Here is a 21,549-nt window from a genome sequence, read left to right on the forward strand (position 1 = left end):
AGAGAAGGAGTCTGTATATATTTTTTTGTATTTCTCACAGTTCTTTGTACCCAGGTAGACCATGATGTGTATTAGTTGAATGATTAAATGACAGAGTGAATGATCCACTGCAATGCTTTCCTGAGAATAAGTTCCCAAAACGACCAGGAGCCACCAGGAAGGAGGGAAAGCAGGTTCCTTCATTTGCCACTAATTTCAAAAAGAGTCCTCTGATATTATTTATTTGCATATTCAATTATTCATAAACATTCTTTTGGGGAAAAAATGTTTCTTCTGCCAATAAAGTTTTTGTTTCATTGCTTTTAACCACAGGTCTTGTTTATATTGTTTCGACACTCATTTTCTGTTTTGTTAATTAAGTAACAAAAGTCAGCAGGGTCTAATGATTTTATTAGAATGAAAGCTAAAATGTGACTCACAATATGTGAGTTCTGGCCCTGGTTTTTCCACTTGCTAGCCACATTTCTATGCTTTAGATTCCTTATCTTTCAAATTTTAATTATGATATATTTATTTTGTTTTTTTACTAAGTTTTGGTCAGGATCAAATGAGAGAGTGTATGTTGAAATGTGTCAAAATGCATAAAGTGATATATAAGAATATTATTGATTATATGTTATTATACATTATCAGTGATTTTTTTTTAGTTTTATTCTCTATACAGTTTGGGCCATGTACATGCTATAGTCTCCACAGGTGGTTTTTAATTCTGTTCACTTGTCTTACATTTCATTATAAAAGGTGCTTCTTTTTGAACTAGAAATGTTTTCTGATTCTGATGTAGTCAAATATTATTATCTAAAAGCTTCAGAGAGTTGATTTACAGCATGTCACAAAATTGGGCCCACAGGCTTGAAAGTAGATCAGTAAAAATATAAAAATATAGACCTATGAAATATGTAAATATAATATATATAGAAATATTACAAAACAGACCTACAAAAATACAAATAAATACAAAAAGAAAAAGGCATTTTTACCCAGAGACACAGCAAGAGACTTAAACATGTGCATCATGTTGACACATTCATTCATTCATTCCTACATTTATACTTACTTACTTACTTAACGAACATTTATGGAATGTCTAATATATGCCAGGCTCTGTGCCAGAGGCTGAAGTTCCAAAGATAAAGTAGACAGTAGGTCAACCCTGGAGTTGCTAATAATCTAGGAAGAAAAGAAGTATACAAACAAGTACAACAAACAGAAGTATTAGATAAGTGCTAAAAATGGTATCATTACTTAAGTACTACGGAACAGCACAGTGGAAATAATGACTAACTCTGCCTGGGGGCTTCGCAAAGGCTGAAAGAAAGAATGGCATTTGGGCTTAGTGAAAAACGTGTAGGAGTTTACCATATTTTTTTTAAATGGGAAAAGGGCGTCGTCTCCAGATAGAAAAGACAATATGTTCACACTCGTGAAGATGTAATAGAACATCTAATGCTGGAGAAATATGAAAATTAGAACAAGTCTTTAGAAAAGTGCTTTGGCAGATTGTTTCAAAATCTTTAAAAGCACTATGTCTGTAGACCAGTGATCCCACTTATAGGAATTTATCTTATGGAAAAAAAAATATAAAGGAAGATATGTGTCATTTATAATAGCAGAATACAAAATAGAGATGGATCCATTATCTAAAAAAATACAAAATAGTTATGTTAATTATAATACACCAGTTTAATCATTTGATTGCTATTAGCATGATAATGATATTCTAAGTCAAGATGGAAAATGTATATGCCATCATATTAAATTGTAAAACAGAATAAAACTATCTTTATTATTACAGCTATTTAAAATTATGTGTGTATACAGATAAATGGAGAAAGAATATGAAATTAAAATCAAAACACTAACAACAGCATCAACAACAACAAAACATTTCATGAAGATGGTGGGATTGTGAATGATTATTTTTTATAGATTTACTTTTTGTGGTCATATTATTTACTAATTTAAGTAATTAGTGACCATTTCCTATGTGCTAGAAGCATTGCTAGGTCAGTTGAAAAAAAAAATTATCATTTACATAATAAATTTTTAAAATTTTAAAGAAAAGCATTTTTGTACCTCCATGCCTTTGCTAAAATAATTAACTCTTTCAAGACCCAAGTTGAATGATATCTGTTCTAGGAAATCTCTTTAGAATCTGTCTATCCCATTATTTCTGAATCTCTCTCTAGATTTTCCAAACTTCTGTCACCCAAAATGAAAGGCACCGTCTTAAGGAGTTGAATTGGGTAATGCAGCATGTTCAAGGCCGGTGACAGAGTGGGTAGGGGATGGAGATAGGAGGAGAATGCATGTAGTGTGTGTTTCTCACGGTAAGGGCCAAAACAACCTGCAGCAGAATCACCTGAAATACAAGTTAAGCATGCAGTTTTTCATCCTTCTTCTCTAGAAAGTATAATTAAGTATATCAGGGTGGGGCCAGGAAATTTGCATTTTTAACAAGCACTCAAATTCTTAGGCACCAGAAATTTGGAAAACAATTGCTGTAAAATATTAATCTACATGAAATAACTGCTTCCACTTCCTGCAGTTTTCTTGTGGAACATTATATGAGTGACCAGTTGAGAACTTCATCTGTTCATTGCTGTTCTTATAATGTTATATTCATTCCAAGATGAGCTTTGTTTCCAGCTTAGGTCTCACAATTTTGTGAATGGAAAACATTCACTCCTGATAAGTGAAAATCTGGATTCTGTTATGTGCAGGTGCTTGTGTGCATGCATAGAATTGTGGAGTCATGTGTAACCTTCTAAGTAGGTATCTTTTCTAAGTTATTCTTGTTGCTGAAAATATCGTTGTATGGTCCATTACTGGGAAATTGTGATGGGTGAGCAGGGAGGAAAAAGACTCACATTTAATAATGCTAAAAAGCTGTACTCACTGAATCCTAAAGTTTCTTACAAGGTCTATTAATGTACCTCAGCTACATATAAGGTTCTGTGTTCTTTTTTTCCTTTTGTTTTTTTTCTTTCCTGCCTCTCTCCTTTCTTTCCTGCTTTCTATCAGACTTGACCATGGACTATGGCTTTTTTGGTTAATTTTTTTCATCAAGCAACCACCAAAAACATTTGGTTACTGATGCCTGTTTGGTAAACGACACTGTCCTATTCACACCATCGGAGAGAATCAGTTCTTTATTGCCGTTGTCCCTAGAATCTTGAATCTGGACCAAAAGGAACAATTAGCCTACTATTGAAACAAAGGAAACAGATAGTATGCCCAAAAGCTCAGACAATATTAAAAATGAATTAGGGACTGGCAGTATAAATCCTAAAGAGATTAATCTGAAATGAAAATGTTTCAGCACCATTACCCTTTGACATGAAACTGGCCAACCTAGAAGCCAGCTGGGAGAAAAACAATTCCAGGACAATTTCTGTACAGTACACTCTTACTTTATCTTCATGAGTCTCAGTACAAATGAATTTTTAGGATATGTGAAAGGACTCTACCTGTATATGTGTACATTCATGGTTTCTAATCACAGCAGTGAGGTAGGGACCAGTTCAGTCAAGTGCCAAATTTCTCTGTGCCTACTAAAGGGTCATCCTTTTCTTCTAAATGCTACTATTTGCACAGTTCTCGGCACATTAATCTTTCTTGCTCAAAAGTATTTCCAGCTAAAATATTCTTTATGCTGTAAAATTCAGTTTGGGAAACTATCCCTTAATGGATGGGTCTGAAGGACCTGCATTTTTCCATTTTGCTCTAGCACTGCTCTCTGTTGCAATTTATCTCTTGGTGAATACTACTCATGCCACTCTTCTTAATTCAGTCCTTAAAAAACTTCCCATTTTTGTTCATTAGAAATCCTGTTGATGTGGCTTTTCCTGAAAAAGAATTCTAAATCTGGATCTCCAAGGCGACCCTGATGTTCTTAACTTCTGGAGGTGGGATGCTGATTAACAATGCAGGCTTTGGGGGTCCACTGAAGTCAGAGTTGGAGAATCAGTCTCCAGGGAAGGGCCTGAAATCTGGGTATTTAAAATGTTCCTTCTTGGATCTTATGCATACTACTTTGAGAACAACTATTCTAGAGCACTAGTAGTAGTTTTGAGTAGGAAAGTACTCAAAACTATGGGTAGTCAATAGCCTTTCAGTTGCAAATTTCATGGATATAGAGGTTATTCAATCCCTCTGAGTCTCCATTTCTTTTATTTTTAACATTAGTATAACAAATTTTAGAGTACAGTGGTATAGAAAAGATTATGTGAGGCAGTGGGCTTTTTGTTTGTGCTTTTAATTTTTAAAAAGCATATGTACCTAGAGAAATAATCAATGTAAAGAACAAAACTCACAAGAATAGAGTAGCAGGAAAAAAAAAACATAAGATCTAGAATATATGACATTTTACTCATTTAAACATTAATTTACCTCTAACCTTCAACATGTACTTGGAAATATTAAATTCGTAATGAACAAGTTTAGTGGTATACCATGGCCTCAAACTAGCACTGTCATTATAGGAGAGAAAAAGCAAAATGAATAAAAATTTAAAGCTGAGATAATCTACTACAGGTTTCCACTATTTATATTTTTCCTTTTTCTTAAAAAATGAAAACGGTCCAGAATGTTTCCCTATTCTATATTCTCTCACAACTGGAGTTAACTTCCTGACATATGTCTTTTAAAAGCCACCTATGCATCTTTCTTCCCATTCATCAAGTACAGACAAGAGAATTTGCACTAAAAACAAATCTTCAGAAGCCACTCATATTCTTATGAAAGGAGGAGACCCAAGCTTCTCCTGTTGTATTTCTTATCCTATAAATGTTCATCGGAGAATCATACCCTCTTTCCTGGAAAGTAAAAGCTTTCAATCCTTCATCCAGTATCAGTGGGGGAGGGAGGAGGCTTTGGAGCCATTTGCTGTCTCTTATTTGACATCAGTTTTCCCTCTTCCTCTAAGTCTTACTCTGGTTGGTAATTATGGTAATTTTTGATAGCATATTGAAACTTGCCAATATCACATTCACCCATTGACTAGAATAGCAAAGAATCCCACTGCCATTTAATTTAAGCCAAGTTATTTAACCTCTCTTCATAAAAATTCTTCATTTGTAAAATGAAGGAGTTGGACTATGAGAGCTATAAAACCTTTTGGAGTTGTAAAAATCTATCTAGTTTTAAGAGAATTATTACATGCAATATTCTCCCACACCATAGACTATGTAATGATATTTGTGAATCTGTGGGGTTTTTCCAGATCTCTCTCTTCATTTTTCCCTCTCTCTCTATCCCTGCATGCACTCCCTCCCTCCCACTTTCTTTTCTGCAATATTTCCCTGTCAAAAAGAGCATTAATTTGGCTTGAAGCTGCTCGAATGTCCTGGTGTTCCAGGTGGCTCTGTATCTCAGCTCTGCTGTACTGACCCTGAATGCCACAGGGTTGGCAAAGTGTGGAAATTGGCATGACAGCAGTGTCATAGAGGGAAAGTGCCTGAAACTGGTCCTGAGTACACTGTCCCCAGAAGCCTTTTCTGTGGATAAAATGAGTGGGTGGGGGACTGGAGACAAGAGCTGCAGACATAGTTCTAGAGCTATATGGTGGTATCTGCCACCTCTGTACACTGTGATGAGGGATAGTCTGAAACAGGATTTGTTCGCTTGCTTTTTTACATCCCCTTCTTTGTGAACTATAAAGTAGCCTAAGACCATAAGTAGCTTCAGAAGTATAATTTGAGGATCACACAAAAGCTCCCTCCCCTTCACTCATTCTCTCAAATAGCCATCCTGTGATGCCTATAAATACTACCTTTTCTGGTTATATCTTTAAAAATTCAAATAGGAGAAGAAATAAGGGTCTGAAGTCTTTTGTTTTAATTTCAATGAGGTTAATTTCTCACTTTGTTTAAATAAAAAGAAAAGTCTATAAATAAAAGATTTCTTGACCTACCAATAGCATGTGGGCAAGTTGACCCTAATGTCTTCTCTAACACACTTTTACTATAGGCATCCAGGCCACCACATTTTGAGTTTTCCTCTTACCTCCTCATCCTCATTTGCTGTTTCTTCCTCTTCTCCATGACTTCTTTGGCCTGGTCCTTGGTCCTTCTCTCTTCTCCATCTAAACTTACTTCCTTGCCACTTTAAATATATACCTCACAGTACAGAATACTTTTTTTTTCTTTTTTTACCTCTTTGTAAATAAGGTGGAAAAGCCTAGCATTTAGAGCGCATGGTTTCTCAATCTCAATGTTATTGACACTTGGGGCCAGATAACTCTATTCTGGGGACTGTCCTGGGCATTATAGGATTAGCTACATTCTGGATCACGACCCTCTAGATGCTAAGTAGCACATCCCCAGCTGTGACAACTAGAAATGTTTTGAGACATTTTCCATTGTTTTCTTGGTGGCAAAATCATCCCCCACCCCCATAAATGACTGATTTAAAATAGTTTTATCTAAAACAAAAAATCTTTTAATAATGTAAATTACAAGCCTCAGACTTAATTTGGTCATTTAAATGTTTTTAAGAAAAACATTGATATCTCTTCAAGTTATAAGAATTGTGAACAGCAACAGAAGTCAGCAGTAGAATCTAAAAGCTTGTGCTGGCTAGGAAATGCAGGAAAATGGAATGTGTTTTGTCTTTAGCCCTATACCACTGTTGGTAAAAGCATGCACATTATCTTGCTTTTAAAGCAGCAGTAAATGATATCCTAAATTAAGCTTCAAGTTTAGTTCTGCCACTTCTTGCTAATTGCATCCTGCTGAGAAAACTAAGGCTTAGAGGGGTTAATTTGTCCAAGTTTGGGTAATTAGCCAAATCATTTACTTCTCAGTCCTTCCTGTTCCTACCTCTAAGAATCAAAGATAATTTAGAAATTGTCACTATAAATTGTAAAGCTCTTAACACATGTAGGTTTGTATTGTTATCTGCATTTATAAATGAAAGAACTAGAAGTGACTGTGAGAAGTGGAGGTCTTCAGTTAAGACAGCCAGAACCTATATTAGAGAGCCCCCTTCTTGCCCATACCTACCTTATTTTCTTTGGAAAAAAAGCCTTCCCTCCTTATTTTCTTTGAAAAAAAAGCCTTCCCTCCTAATTTTTTTTGCTCAAAGCATCTACCAGTCACATTCTTCTAAACCTAAATGAATGTAGATATCATTAATTTAATTTTAAATGAGAAAAGTAGTACATAGAGTACATAGACTTGATGAAAAAATGTACAGAATGGCACCTAGTAAATGGTACCTAGTAAAACTGAGCCTCACTCTCACCTTTGAACTCTGCTCCCCTCCTCAGATTTAACCAATATTGACTGATATTTTGTCTCTATGAAAATTTTCTCTTCGTATGCAGCTATATATTTGTATGTGTAAATGTTTGTATGTGTATAATCTTTAAATAGTTTATAATTAGTGCTGTTAATTTTTGTTTAAATAACAATACATTCTAGAGATCGTGTAAGCACATTTGAATTTACCACATTATACTTTATAGCTGCAGATCATCTTGATTGTAATGTTGTACCATAATTTATCTGATCAGTTCATTAATGATGATTAGGTGGTTTCTAGTTTTGGGCTGTTACAATATTGCAATGAACAGGTTCGATGTTGATAATTTTATTGTTTTTTTTTTTTTTAAATAGAAGTGCTCTGAGCCTTAATACTTTCTTTTAAAAGAATGAAGTTTGATTTTTGATGATTATGTTGTAATTGAATAACTAGGCCAAAGATAGAATGGGCACAAACTTGACAGGGTTCAGTCTTTCAGAAATATGTTTTAAAAAATAGTCACCAAGACAAAATGAGCTTTGGAATTTCAGCATTCTGAAATTTAGTGGCAATTTACTTATTCTCAAATTTTTCTCTAAGTACTGTTGAATGACAGCAATTATTATAAATCCTCGAAATGCATGGATATGATTAAAGCTGGGCGATAAAGAACAAAGAGAAGTTCCTGAGTACTCTCTGATATAAATGTTATTGCTGAAAATTGTTCAGTTTTTTATCTTTTTTTTTTTTTTTAATCTCTATGATACTGTCATTTGAAACATACCATGGTCTCTTATAACCTTTCCTGTCAGACTGGATATAATCATCTCAGTTACTTTGTAGAACTGTGCAAAATATCTGTTATTACAGAATGATAAATGGAAGCAAATATATTAGGGCATATATTTCCATATTGTATTCCAGATGTGGAGCCCTTGATTACCAAAGAATTCTTTTAAATTTCAGAGGGAAGGCAAAAAATAAGGTCATATTTCCATCACTAGATAACATATTTGTTCTTTAGGCTTTGGGAAACAAAGTACATCCTTTGGTGCTTGTTCGTTATTTTTAAAGATTTAAAAAATGGCATATTCATTGGGACTTAAATCATCTTTAAAGAGGAACAGTTCTAATTGGCAAAAAAAAAAAGCATAATAATGTATTTTTTAAAGTTGCATAATTGCCTTTATAAAATCATCTCATAAATATATTCATTATAAACGTGGCATTCAAAAATGCCATTCATTAACTTGGAAATAAAAATTATAATTACAATTTTAAAGCTTTGAGGTGATTCTGTTAGCACGGTTTCTTGCTTGCTAATTGCACAGTTTAAGGTTTCTAATTTAAGTTGGTAGAAACATGATAGTCATCTGAAAAGAAGCATATAAGACTTTTAGGGCTGGATGTTTAAAGAAAAATAGTTTTTCTTCTCAGCAATCACATTGGATTAGAAAGTAATACAGAGAAAATTCTCTATGCATGAAAATAGGTCTTATTTGGGTCAGGGGTTAAATGGGATGCTCATCCCTCTCTGCAGTCCTAGCCGGGTTGCAAATTCAACAGTAGTGACTGCCTAGACTTTTTGAGTCAGGCGCGGGCTGGGCTGTGTACCAACAGCCTCGTCAACTGCAGACGGAACTGCAGCATCCCTTCCTGCAGTAGCGCGTCAGCCATTGGTTCCTTGGTGACACGTGACTGATAGAGCCTTTTCTGTGTATTTTCTCGCCCATCTGTGTGCAGGGCACTGATAGGCCAGGCTGATGCGCAGGCAATTTATCATCTTGATCTCCCACTGAGTCAGGGAGCTCTCCTGTCACCAGTATTGATTTCAGAGGATGGACTAAATTTCCTAGGATTTCCATTAAGAATTAAGAAAAAAGCTCTAAGCACGCAGGGTAGCCAGACAGACATGGATATGAGATGGCACTGTGAAAACTCGCAGGTAGCTTCTTCTGTCACAGCCGGTGCTCAGCACAGCTTAGAACTGCAGCATGCAGGGTTTAAGACACCAGAAACCTAAGAACAATAATAATGAAAATAAGAATAAACTCTTTTGGATAAACTAATTTTAAGATTTATATTAAACTATTTCTTCTTGGAGATTGCATGTCAAATTTATGCATGCTCTATATGAAATGTAGAAAGATTGTTTTAAATTTTTAAATGTCCTTAAACCCTGAGCATGGTTGCTTCTAGTTTTGTTTGCTGCTTTATGTGAGCTTCAGAAGGTTTTTTTTAGCATGCTTGTGACAAAAACAATCAAAAATTGTGTGTGTCTGTGTGTGTGCATTTATGTATTAAGTTGGTTCAAGTAAAAGCATGAATAAAAGCTGCTTTCAAGACTTGCCAGAGTGCTTTATTATTGTTAATGACTTGGTGATAATTTTTTCTAAATATGCTTAAATTCTGACCATGCATGCTTTTGAGACAGTCACATTTCCGTTGAGAATTTGTAATAGTGAAATGTCTGAATTAAATGTATGTTCGGTACAACTGAAAATGTATTAGTGATCAATGATTAATTCTGATTAATAGAAATATTTCACGATGGTAAAATTTGAGTAACATTTATTTACACCAATTCTGCTTACTGAAAAAAACATGCATGTCTGGGATTAATGAAATTGTTTATATTTTTGAAATATAAATTTTGATTATTTCAAAGATAGTAATATTTCAGTTTTTTAAAATGCATCTAAGGTGAAAATTTTAAAGCATTTTTTTTTTGTTTTGGTCTAGGAGAGGATTCTAAAAAAACTGCTTGTATTTGCGAGATATTACGTGTGTGTGTGTGCGTGTGTGCGTGTGTGCGTGTTCGTGAGAATTCTTTGGGGAATTTTTTGATACTCTTTTAACTAGTTTTTATTCTCATGAAGAGAGAAAATGCCTTAACATTCAAATATTTTCTAGGCCCATGGTAATTAGAGCCAGCAGAAGCAGGAGTATGGCCAGATGGGATTGGCACGCTTGGCAGTGAGTGGAGACAATAAGTGGGGGTGGAGCAGATGGAGGACAGAAGGGATTACAAATCAGAAAAGGGGAGGAGGAGGGGAAGAGTCTGCCTAATAGGGAGGGAAGCCTGGCCTCTCTTTTCAAGTGAACTTCTGATTGTATCTTCCTTTAATTATAAGGTAAAATGCCATGTCTGTTGTGACAGCTATTTTTTATTAAATTATATAGCCCCTGTTTCATATTTTAGAGAAGTCCCATAAATTAAAATTGCTTTACCAGAATGTAAATGGTGCTTTGTCTATTTGATGATGTTTGTAACCTTTTTCTCTTTGCCATATTCACGAAAAGTAGGAGAAAAATTAAAATTAAGCAATCTTATTATTTGAGTTGGTTGTATCTAAATATAAATATGGCAGTGATTACTAAACTTACTTGCTAGACCTTAGGTGATTCAGGTATCTATAGGGTTTACTGGCTTTTTCCCTAAGTAAGCTTTCAATTCTGCAAATATTTAGAGCCCATGCTGACTAATCTATTATTTTACTTCTGGCTTATAAACAGATTTTCATTTCTAGAATAATTCTGAATCTTTTATTTAAGTATCTGTTGATTTTGTCATGAAACTTGGGGCTTGACCAACGCCCAGTTCAAATTCCGAAATGAAGTTAATCTCTCAGCATCCTCCATCAAGCCTTTTGTCACCCAAGTGCCCAGATAACTGGGCATAGCTTTGCCTAGAAAGATAATAGGATTGGGAAAGAATGAAAATATACTTACCTCTGAATTTTATAATTTTAATGATTCTTTTAGAATTTAAGGTGAACCCAGACAAAATTTCAGTCCTGAGTACAACTGAATTTGACCAAAATTTTCCTACCAATGTACCAATAAAACACAAATTTTAAAACCCCACAAATTTAAAAATTTAAATATACATCTTTTGGTCCATGGGTCACTCACAGCTCACTTAATCATTTGGTTGGTGGGTCTTGTGGGTGAAGAGAGTTTCCATTCTTCAAAGGAAGTTTTGCCATTTTGAACGTCTCTCTTGACTTACCTTTTGAACCATGGCTTGACAAAGAACTATGACCTACACAAGAGAATGAAAAGTTCTACCTGTTGTACACTGAGGTATTACAGATAATTTACTCAGATCATTTATATTAGTTTCCCCAGAGCTGAAGAATTAAGCCAATTTCTTTTACTTTCTGTAGTCATTTTCTTCTGTGCCCTGTTCTTAGAAATTAATGAAAGAATCCAGTGAGCAGCAAAATGCTCAATTGGCAAATTCCCTTAATGTTTTTGGAAAGAAATGGAGCCGGCAGACAGAACTTTTGACAGATTTATATTTTGGAGGGCTGACCAGTGTTCATAAGCAAAATGACCAAATGATAAAGAATAAAAATTTCTATTGACTTTGAACGATCAAGGTTGCCTGAGTGGACTAAGGCCACATTCTCCTTACAGCAAAGAGGAATGAAAGGAGAAGGGCCCTGCAGTGGCGGTAAATGTCTGGTCACAATAGCATCTGGGGTCAACTGCTAAGCAAATGTCTCACCGAGACGTTGACCAGGGAAATGCTTACATTTTTACACAGTAATTAGTGATGTTGCACTGCATGTTAAGGATGTTTTGGGTAGTTATGATGAAATGTTACTCAATGTGTGCCTTCCATATGCTCCTTTAATTTATGAAACGTGCTCATCCCACAGCATCTGGGTGATTTATAAACTACAAGTGCAATCAAATAACTGTATGATGGATGCATTAGGCAGATACTAAGTGAAGTGAAAAGCCCTCTTAGCTTATACTTTGTAGTTTTCAAATGGGAAAAAAAGCATGGAACCAAGGACTTTCATCCTTTGTCTGTATTAAGCATGTCAAGAACTAAGCTTTACCCTCTGCCCATCTGGAAAATAACTCACTTTAAACGAGATTTTGACCCTGTCAAAATTATTGTTTTGAATTCCAGTGTTATGAGCACTAGCAAAATTCTTACATGAACAGTTTTGGTGGATATTTAATTATACTTTCACAAGGTGGTCCCTTGTCTTCTCTTTCACTTCCCATTTTCTCTACTGTGAAGCTTAAATTCCTCTGCTGCTTTATCTGGCATTTATGGACTCAAATACCATATGCTTCAGACAACAATATTATAAAACATAATATTACAAATAATAAAACAATAAGCTATGTATATTTTCAGCAGAGTGTAATGACACCAACTTCTGCTTTATACATTTTTGTGTATACTTAGGCTTGAAATCTGCTAAAGTTACCATATTGACCCAGAAAGATTGATTTTACTTTCTGCTATGTTGTTTACATTTACTTGACAGTTGATATTTGAATTACTCTCATCACTCTGGCACAGAGAGTGGAGTCAAGCACAATATCATGGAGTATATAGGCAATTTCCAGTAGACAGGTTAATTGGGGAAAGTCTTGGACAGTTATAAACCCATGGAGACCTCTAGTGTTCCTTAGCAGATGAAGACAGTATGAGTCCAAACTAAATAGCCACGAAAAAGCAAAACTACTTGAGAGATGTGTTCTATTTTTGTCATAAATTATATGTGATTATCACTACACATTTCCATTTGCCCCTCAAATTTTTACCTTCATTTAAATTCACTTGCTTAAACATTAGGAACTATCTCAAAACTATTTCCCAAAAATCAATTATATATTTTTGTTTTCATTGTTGTTTTTATTGTTTTATTTTTGTTTTTGATTCTACAGATTAAGCCACAATTTAATTATTTTCTTGATAACGAAAAGGCTCAAATACTTTTTCTTACTATTTTCCCACAACTATTGTGTCTTTTGTTATAAAGGCTACATTACTTTAAGTATTGTTTAGTTTAAAAGACAGAAACTTCACATAATAGTGGGAATGACTTGAATATTATTTGGGGGAACCAAAAGAAATCAGTCTCCAGAAGACCAGTCCTGAAGTCTATGTGCTCTCATCCTTGTTTTCACTGTGTTTTTATTGAAACATAATAGGTTTTGTAGGATACCAATCTTGTCTGTAAGCGTATTTCAGATTTTTGACCAAAAATATGATTCTGTAAGTTCACAGCCTAGATTTACTAGTAAATTCATGGATAAAGTGGGGATTTAATGGCATGGGAAAATACATTCACCTATCTGACCTCTTCACAGTTTTTTAAATTGAAAACTCTACTAGAGCTTTAGAGACATTGCCTTCCCAATCAATCCTTCAGTGAAATGAATTTACTTACAATGAAAAAAATATTTATTATATGTACAAAAATATAGATTACATATAAAATGCTACACATACAAAGTATGTATTATAATGTAAAACTAAAACTATCTTTATGACTTTAAATGCTAATATTTCTTGTTAGATCAAAAATATCACGTAGAATTTTGATTTTTTAAAAAATGTCTTATTTTGGAGTTGCATAGATATAGCTTCAGGTAACAATTCTCAATTACCCATGTGTGAACTGTCTACTTAATGGATTATCTTGCGTGACCAGATGTGCTTTCTAAACCACTTACCTTCCCATTGGCTTAAAAATTATTGTTTTCAATTAAATGCCATGACTTCTCTCAATTAGTTATATTTAAGTGGATCACCTATCCATTAGGTTTATAGTGGTGAGACTATGAATATGTGTGTCTGTGTGATACACTGCTAAATAATTAGCTGCTAAATAATGGGTTTAAAGGATACATATAATAAACTAGAAATTTCAGGGGAAATTTTGTCAAGAGTTTTCTTAGCCTTAAAGAAGTGTACCTTTTATTTCCAGCATGCTGACACATATAAGCAATAATAAAGCACCTGTCTCTGTTTGTTGTACATTTTATAGTTATGATCTGTTAAAATATCTACTGGCTGTTGATCTCTAGCAGAACTTTCCTAGATATCATAGGTAACTCAAAAAAAAGACACTTGCCGCCTTACAAGTCCAGTTGCAGAGTCAGGACAAGCACATATAAAACTAGAGGAGTATTGAAGGGTGAACTGTTTTATCCATTAGAATCAATTAATGAACACCTGTTTGCTGAGAATTTGCTACATACTTTGAGGTAGTTTGGAGAAAGGAGAGTTCAGTATGCACTAGTGTTATTCTGCTACATGTTTCCCATGTTTGTTTGAGCAGTCAAATCAGGCGGATGGATATACATCTCATAACACCAGTACCAGCTTCTGAAGTGGTGTTTAGGGCACTGAGGATATTTTAATATGAAGCAGGGTCCCAAGTAGCTTGTCTCAAAAACCAATCAAGATGGTTGTTTCCTGTTCTGCATATTCTCAGGACAACATATTGATTTCTTAAAAGCCAGTTTTTATGCTTTATGAATAATAAAAGTAATGAAAAATGTGCATAACTTTTTTATTTAAAAATCGCCTGCATATTTAGTTTGTACTCATTCTCTTTATTCATTAAAATTAGCCATTATTACTAAATGTTCTTCTTTAAAGGAAATTGGTTTCCTTTTACTGATGGGATGATTTGAAATATTGAGTTATTTTTCCAATAGTAAATTAGACACATTGGAGTAAGTATAACTATCTCAGGCTACCAGGGTATAATTGAGTGTGTTTGTAAATTATTTCAGAAATGATTTTCAGTATGCTTGATTCTACTTCCTTCTTTATCTTTGATTTTATTTTCTTTTTGAAGTGTACCTGCCAAAAAGAAAATAGAATGTGGATGGATATAGACAGGAAGCAAGGGTCTGGCCTTGAGTACAACAATTTTGAATAAGTGATAATTATGGAAACAGTCTATTCATGGTACTTAAATGGTTATCGATACAGTACTATTATTTCCTCAGTAAGTAGTTTAAAATGCAGTAAATAATTATGGGAAACTTCATGAACCATTCATTAGAAATGACTGAAATGATACCTAGATGTAAAATACCAAACTGAATAGTTCTTGATTACTTTTCAAATTCTCAAGCTAGGGATAGTAAGCTCACTATTTAAAGTCATCCATGTAACAAGGGTTTCCTAGATTACTGACTTCTGGTTTTTCACGCAGCCAGTGAGATTTCAATTGCAGTAGATTGTGTTATTTTAAACAGAAGGCTACTGAATGTAGCCTCCTTGCCTCTCTCTCTCTCCACCTAGCAATTCCCTAAATGATGAATCAACTCTTTGTAGTACTTTAGGAAGAGATATGAGGGTTTAAAATGATGAGATGAAGTAGAAAAGTATATACTTGGTTTGATTGTCTACTTTGTAAGGGCATTTCCAAAGACATGCCATTTAAACGAGGAAGATACATGTTTTATGTTTGTAAATATTACAGAATAGGGGATTTATAGGTTGGTTATTTTATAGTTTTATGATTGTGGCTGTATTTCTTTACTTTGTGAATATATCTGCATCTTTTTTTTAAAGAAAACTATTTTATAAAACTGGTTTTGCCAACTAATACATAATATATAGAACTTGATCATGTCAATGTGTTTCTTTTATTATTAGTTTTTTAAATAAATGTTTTAATTCAGAATAATTTAAATATATAGAAATGTCACAACCATTTTATAGAGTTTACTCTTCATCCAGCTTCCCCTAATGTTATATCATGTTTAAGCATTGTACCTTTGTCTCTGCTAGGAAATTAACATTCATTAAAGTTAAGAAATGATCTGTTTTTAGAATTTTTGTGTCATAGATGCCACTGAGTGTCATAAGACTACTTTTGGAAAATTTCAACATCACTTGGTTTGATTCCCACCAACATCTTAAGAAACCCTCCTCACTGGACAACCCAGAATTTCTACTCAGAAACATTTAATAAAGTATTTCAGGAGAAAAAAAAAAATTAAGAAAAGCAGTCCTTTTTGTTTGTACCTGTTTTTTCTTCCCATTTATATAAATGTTGGTTTTATTTTGAAGTTGGTCTCCGAATCTCTTTTCCCCTTTCTGTTTCCTGGTGAAATTTATAACATTCTAAGCCTAGAACTATCTCCTGAACTTAAAACCTACCCTACAGCTTCCCCAATTCACCTCAAATTGTAGTTTATCTAATTTTAAGACACTTTATTTTGATTTATGTAAAGACATTGTACTGGATAAAGTTATACTGCTACTCGTATGATGAAGACCAACTACTTAATTTTCTGGTACTTGACCTCCCCGTTTGTAAAGTGAGGGGTTTGCAGCTCTAATAATTTATGATTTTAGAGTGTGAATAAATGTGAATTTCCTTTAAAAGAAAGGGTTTTAAGGGGCTTAAATAGGCTGCTTTTTATTTTGTTGAATTGTCTCCCCTGAATTTTGAAATGAATTTACATCTGGGATTTTCTTATGGAATTTTCATTTTGAAACTAGTGTGAGACTAATTCTAGTCATGGTTAGCATTAATTAGAGGGAAAGCTCCTTTTCCATTTCCATAATGAAGAATACAGAGGCTCATTAGCATTCTATGGGTGAGGCTGGTTGATTTGAGAGAATTGGTCTTTGGAATCCTAGAAATTCACAAAAGAAAATGCTATAGAAGAAACATCTTTTTATTTCCACATGAGCTTCATAAATGTGAAAAAAATTGCAGTCAATGTGTGCATCATACAAGCACATAAAATTCTGTGTAAAAAAGGAAAGGGACCCCATACTGCCTGTTCTTCTTGTGTTCCAAAACCTCTACCTTTGCTAAGAGACCTTGAAATTATTTCAAATCTATTTTTCACACAATGGGTGCCAAAAGAGCTAAATTATTCATTGTAAGTAAAAATATTCATTACCATGTGTCAAGAAACTCTGATTCCCTCTCTGGTGTTCCTAATAAGAATCCCGTAGTGTAAAATCATGGGCTGAATCTACTAAATAATTACCCACGTGAATGCTGTACTTACCATGTATATTTTTAGGTTTTATATCAGTAAATATTCTATAAAGTGCTGCCTACTCTGGACTGAAAGTCCTTCATTCCCAAATCAATTTCAGATTCTTTAAGAAATAAGGTGCACTGTGGCTTCTAATGGAAGTGGTAAGGAAAGTGGTGACATAAACAGTCAACAACACAGTTTGAGAAAAATTCTCATCACCAGTAGAGATTTGTAAAAAAATAAATTTAAAAAATGCCAAATGAGATATTCAGAGAACAAGACTTTATAAGCATTTTTCTATAAACAGGAAAAAGAAAATGAGTCTATATTGGGAATAGAAGGTTAGATGTGTAGGGCGAATTATTTTTATGGATATTCACAATTTATATATATATAAACTAATATAGCTTACAAGTTTCTATAGTAATTTAAAATATTTAGCAGAGAAATATTCTCAGACACAGGAAATGAAATTAGAACTTTGACATTCATAATTTCAAGACTTTAATATATGGATGGCGCAGTGATTGTATTTTTGATATTATTTTTTCTCTTTGTTATCAGCATCTAAACTAGACAGGATTTGGTGAATGCTCTGGAAACCAGCATTATGGAGTACAAATTGATATGTATAGTAGAGGTTTAGCTTTTAATGCAACCTTATAATGATGGATTTGACTTCTAGGACACGGTTAGCTTGAAACACTTCAACTTTAAAGCATTCCCTGCAAAGTTTAAGAAGCATTGTGGTACTGTGGCATTTTAAATTTATTCCCACCAGTGGAATTAACCTTGGGAAAACATGTGTGGGTTCTGAAAGGATTTCTTCATCAGATAACTCATTATTTTTTCCCGATTTTATTAAAAGTGACTGAGAAACTGCCTCTGTTTTACCTTCTATTGTTTGGTGACAGATGTTCGAAGATAGTAAAATACCCCACTAGGCATTTTTCTGTTATGTGTCTTAAGTTTGGTATTTAAGTGGAGTGAAGTCTTTGCTGCCAGAAGGGAGCTAAATCCTAAAGACACAGTTTAATTGGCTAGTCCTAGAGCAGAACTGACTTGATGGATTGCCTTCTTTTCTCCTAAATGTCCTTTTAGAATTTTGAAACCAAGACTATTTCACATTTCACTAAGTGAGATATTAATCCTACTTTCCTAAGTCTGAAATATCTCCATCATTGGTCTCATTTATAAAATGGCATGAGACATCCTGCCACTACCCAAACATGGGTGGAGATACCTTTTTCTTTCCTTTTCTCCTTCCTTCTACTCATTGTTTTCTTTATAATTTCCTGTTTGTTTTGCCTATTTTCTTCAACTTTTCCTCTAAGAGAAGTCTACTAATAGCATTTATTGCTTTCTTTTGCCCCTATTGTGTCACTTAAGAATCAAATTTTGAAACCAATTTATAGGCATAAAATTGCTAAGTCATTGGCAATTATTTTTAGACCTTGTGGAGGTCAGAAGAATCTGTTGGATTCTATGGCATTGAAAAGAAATATATTGAGCACAACAAATTAACTCCAAGATGAATAGGATTCTGCAGGATATTAAAAGTGAAAAGTAAGATTACTCATCATAGGAGTAGCTAATTGGGCAGAAACTATAGAGTCCTCAGGATATAAGTATTGGAAATTTAATTTTTAGTAAATTTCTGACACTTCCTTTTTAATTTTGTTTTATTTTCATTTTGTTTTAATTTTTCTTTTAAATCAAGGGCACAATATTTGTTGTTGAAATTTTTAGTTATTTAGTGTCTTAATCCTTAGGATTCCATATTCAAGGATAAATGACAGAAAGATAGGCAAAAATGATATTGTTAATAACAACCTGTCACGTGACAATTTCCCTACTTTGAATCACGGTGAAATAAGCAATATTCTAATTATCCTAAAAGCACTAATTGTTTTAGGTAAAAACTATCAAACTTAGACAAAAAGTAAATTGTGTGTACCCAATAATTTTCAGGTCATTAATAAAGCATCAGGACCTGTATATTGGTGTTTCATCTTTGACTGTCATGAAATTAAAAATTGTTATATTTATGTATGTATGTATTATATATCTACACTTTTAAAAAACATTTCCTTTGGAAAAAAGATTAAAGATTCACAGATAGTTGAATCTGTGAATTAACATCATGCACAACTATAGTTCAATATCAAAACCAGAATATCGATGTTGTTATAAATCATAAACTTATTCAAATTTCACCAGTTGTACATGCACATAATCATGTGTATGTGTTTGTGTATGTGTAGTTGTACACAATTTTATCACATGTGTAGGTTCTTGTAACCACCACCACAATCAAAATTCTTAACTATACCATTACCACAAGACTCCCTTGTATCATCTTTGATTATTACATTTTAAAGAAACCTGAGGAGTCGTCTATTCTCACTTATTTTGGGGATTGGGAGTTATTTGCCACAGGTCAATGGGCTAGATAATGATTGAACTCCTGGTAGACTCAGAATGCTATGTCCTATTCTAGACCACTTTCAGGCATTTCACTTTATATTCTCAATTTATAAAGTAGGCAGTTGTCCCACAAGTTTAAAGTTAAGAGAATTGAAGCAAACAAAAACTTTAAAGTAGTTGAGTTGACCAATTTAATTACAATGCTGAATTTTTTTAAAAATATGATATAATTCTATTACTGGATGTATAATGGATTAAGGGAACATTAACATACAGTGTAAGCATGACACTTCAGACAAAGGCATGTACATGATAGAAGTATGTTGTTTCAAAGGGACTCAACATGGTTGCTAGGAGGACAAGGTAGGTAGTTATCTGTAAAGAATTCAGAGATTTAACTACAAATTATATAATCAGTACTCTCTACCCAAAGAATTTAAAGCCTACTCCTTCCCATTCATAAACACGCCAGATAATTTAATAATTCTTTCCCCTTTCCAGTTTGCCCTTAATGTTCACTTAATTTAATTACCACTTGTAAAACTATTAAGGGGATGTTTGGGGGGCTTTGGGGAATTTAGGGGGGATCAGTCACAGCATGTGATTTGACCAGTTCACCTGTTTTGTATCCACTTTGGACCCATTTTCAATGCTGCTCACTTTGGTAATAAACTTGGTTATAGAAGGGTAAAACAAATTATTTGAAAAGAGTATAGGATCACAGACTTTTCTACTATATCAGTATTATAGAAATTAGAAATGTAAAAGGCCCATTAGCTGATTTGCCCTATTTCCATGGAAATTGCAGTGATTTTTTTCTTCAAAAGACCTAATCTATTTTTGTTTAAAATAAATGGGAACTCAATGTAGATTCTTGTTGGAGCTTGAAACTGCTGATTGTTGTGTTTTCCCAGTTGTTTTTCTTTTTAGATCCACTTGACAGTTTGCATAGCTAATTACTGTGTTCTCATTCGTTTAATTCCAGCATTGCTGTAGGCTTTTTAGAATGGGTGAGGGAAGGGGAGCCTTACTGCAGTTTTAAAGTACTGTACATCAACAAGCTGCTAAATCAAGGACTGTGGAGGATAGAGAGAATGATAATATTGTGTCTGTGTGTGTGTTTCGCAAGATGGGTCAAAATTAAAGCAGCCAAGTAAATTTTAAATAAATGCCAGGCTTTAGCAGCTAATAACAATTTAGTAAAGGTTTTGTCGATAACCAAATGCAGGAGATAGTGGGGTCCCTTGTGGCCTCATTTTATGTAGGGCACTTTGTATCATGATGGATCATTTGCAGCAAAAAATCTTGGTAGGTAAACTAAAGAATATACATTTTTAAAAAATCCAGGTTTTGTTGTTTTGCTGATGAATTAATTTTTTTAACAAAATTGACAATTTGCATAGTGCAATTTTAGATGGAAAAAGCTTTGTAATTTGAAGAGAATTTGTTAAAAATTATCCTTTTACCAAATAGGTAGCTTTAAAACTTACCAATTTTAGTGTTCTGAGGATTCTATTTGTGGGGAAAATGCTTTGTCAAGAATTACTGCTTTTATTGTCAATGAATCATGAGTCCATTGTACAAGTTTTGCAATTTAGAAGCATCAACCGAACCATACAAGAACAATTGAGGTAGTGTTGGTTTAAATGAGATAAAATTACTTCTTTTCATGTCTTTTTTTGTTGGTGGTGGTGGTGCCTTTGAGGGGGCAGGGGCATTGGATTTAAAGAATAGAATTACATACTTTAATCTTCTTTCCTGCATTCGACAATGGAACAATTTTTAAAATTATCCTCCACAATTCATTACACTGAAAGTTTGTTCTAATAGAGCATCCCTAAATAATTATCATGCTTCTTTAAGGATACGTCAGTTTCGAATGAGGAAACTAATGTGAAAATCAGTAGAAAATTTTTACAGCTCTTTCATGTTGGGAGTGTAACTCTGTGTTTGCAACAATAGTGAAAATGATTATTGTCAAATTTATGTATATAGCTTGGAGCAGCCAAACTGGTGAAATTAGCCATCTAAGAGCAGATGATGAGTGATAGATCTCCACATTTGCAAAGTGGATGGATGGATGGATGGATGGATGGATGG

The 21,549-nt window shown here is 33.8% G+C and overlaps 1 protein-coding gene across 22 annotated transcripts in view; it reads left to right on the forward strand.

The window, feature by feature from the left end:
• NRXN1 (neurexin 1) overlaps positions 1-21,549 on the forward strand; it is a 1,011,597-nt gene that overhangs the window by 945,201 nt on the left and 44,847 nt on the right. For 2 of the 22 annotated variants that reach the window (XM_025045140.1, XM_025045141.1), the window contains exon 1: positions 8,961-9,190. The exons of the other annotated variants lie outside the window; for them this stretch is intronic. In XM_025045140.1, coding sequence (XP_024900908.1) covers positions 9,158-9,190 — 33 coding nt within the window. In that variant the 5' untranslated portion in view covers positions 8,961-9,157. Of the gene's footprint in view, positions 1-8,960; positions 9,191-21,549 lie in introns of those variants that run through there. 22 annotated transcript variants of the gene reach the window in all.

Source organism: Pteropus alecto, unplaced genomic scaffold (assembly GCF_000325575.1).
Source record: "Pteropus alecto unplaced genomic scaffold, ASM32557v1 scaffold131, whole genome shotgun sequence".
In the NCBI taxonomy this organism is placed as follows: domain Eukaryota; kingdom Metazoa; phylum Chordata; class Mammalia; order Chiroptera; family Pteropodidae; genus Pteropus; species Pteropus alecto.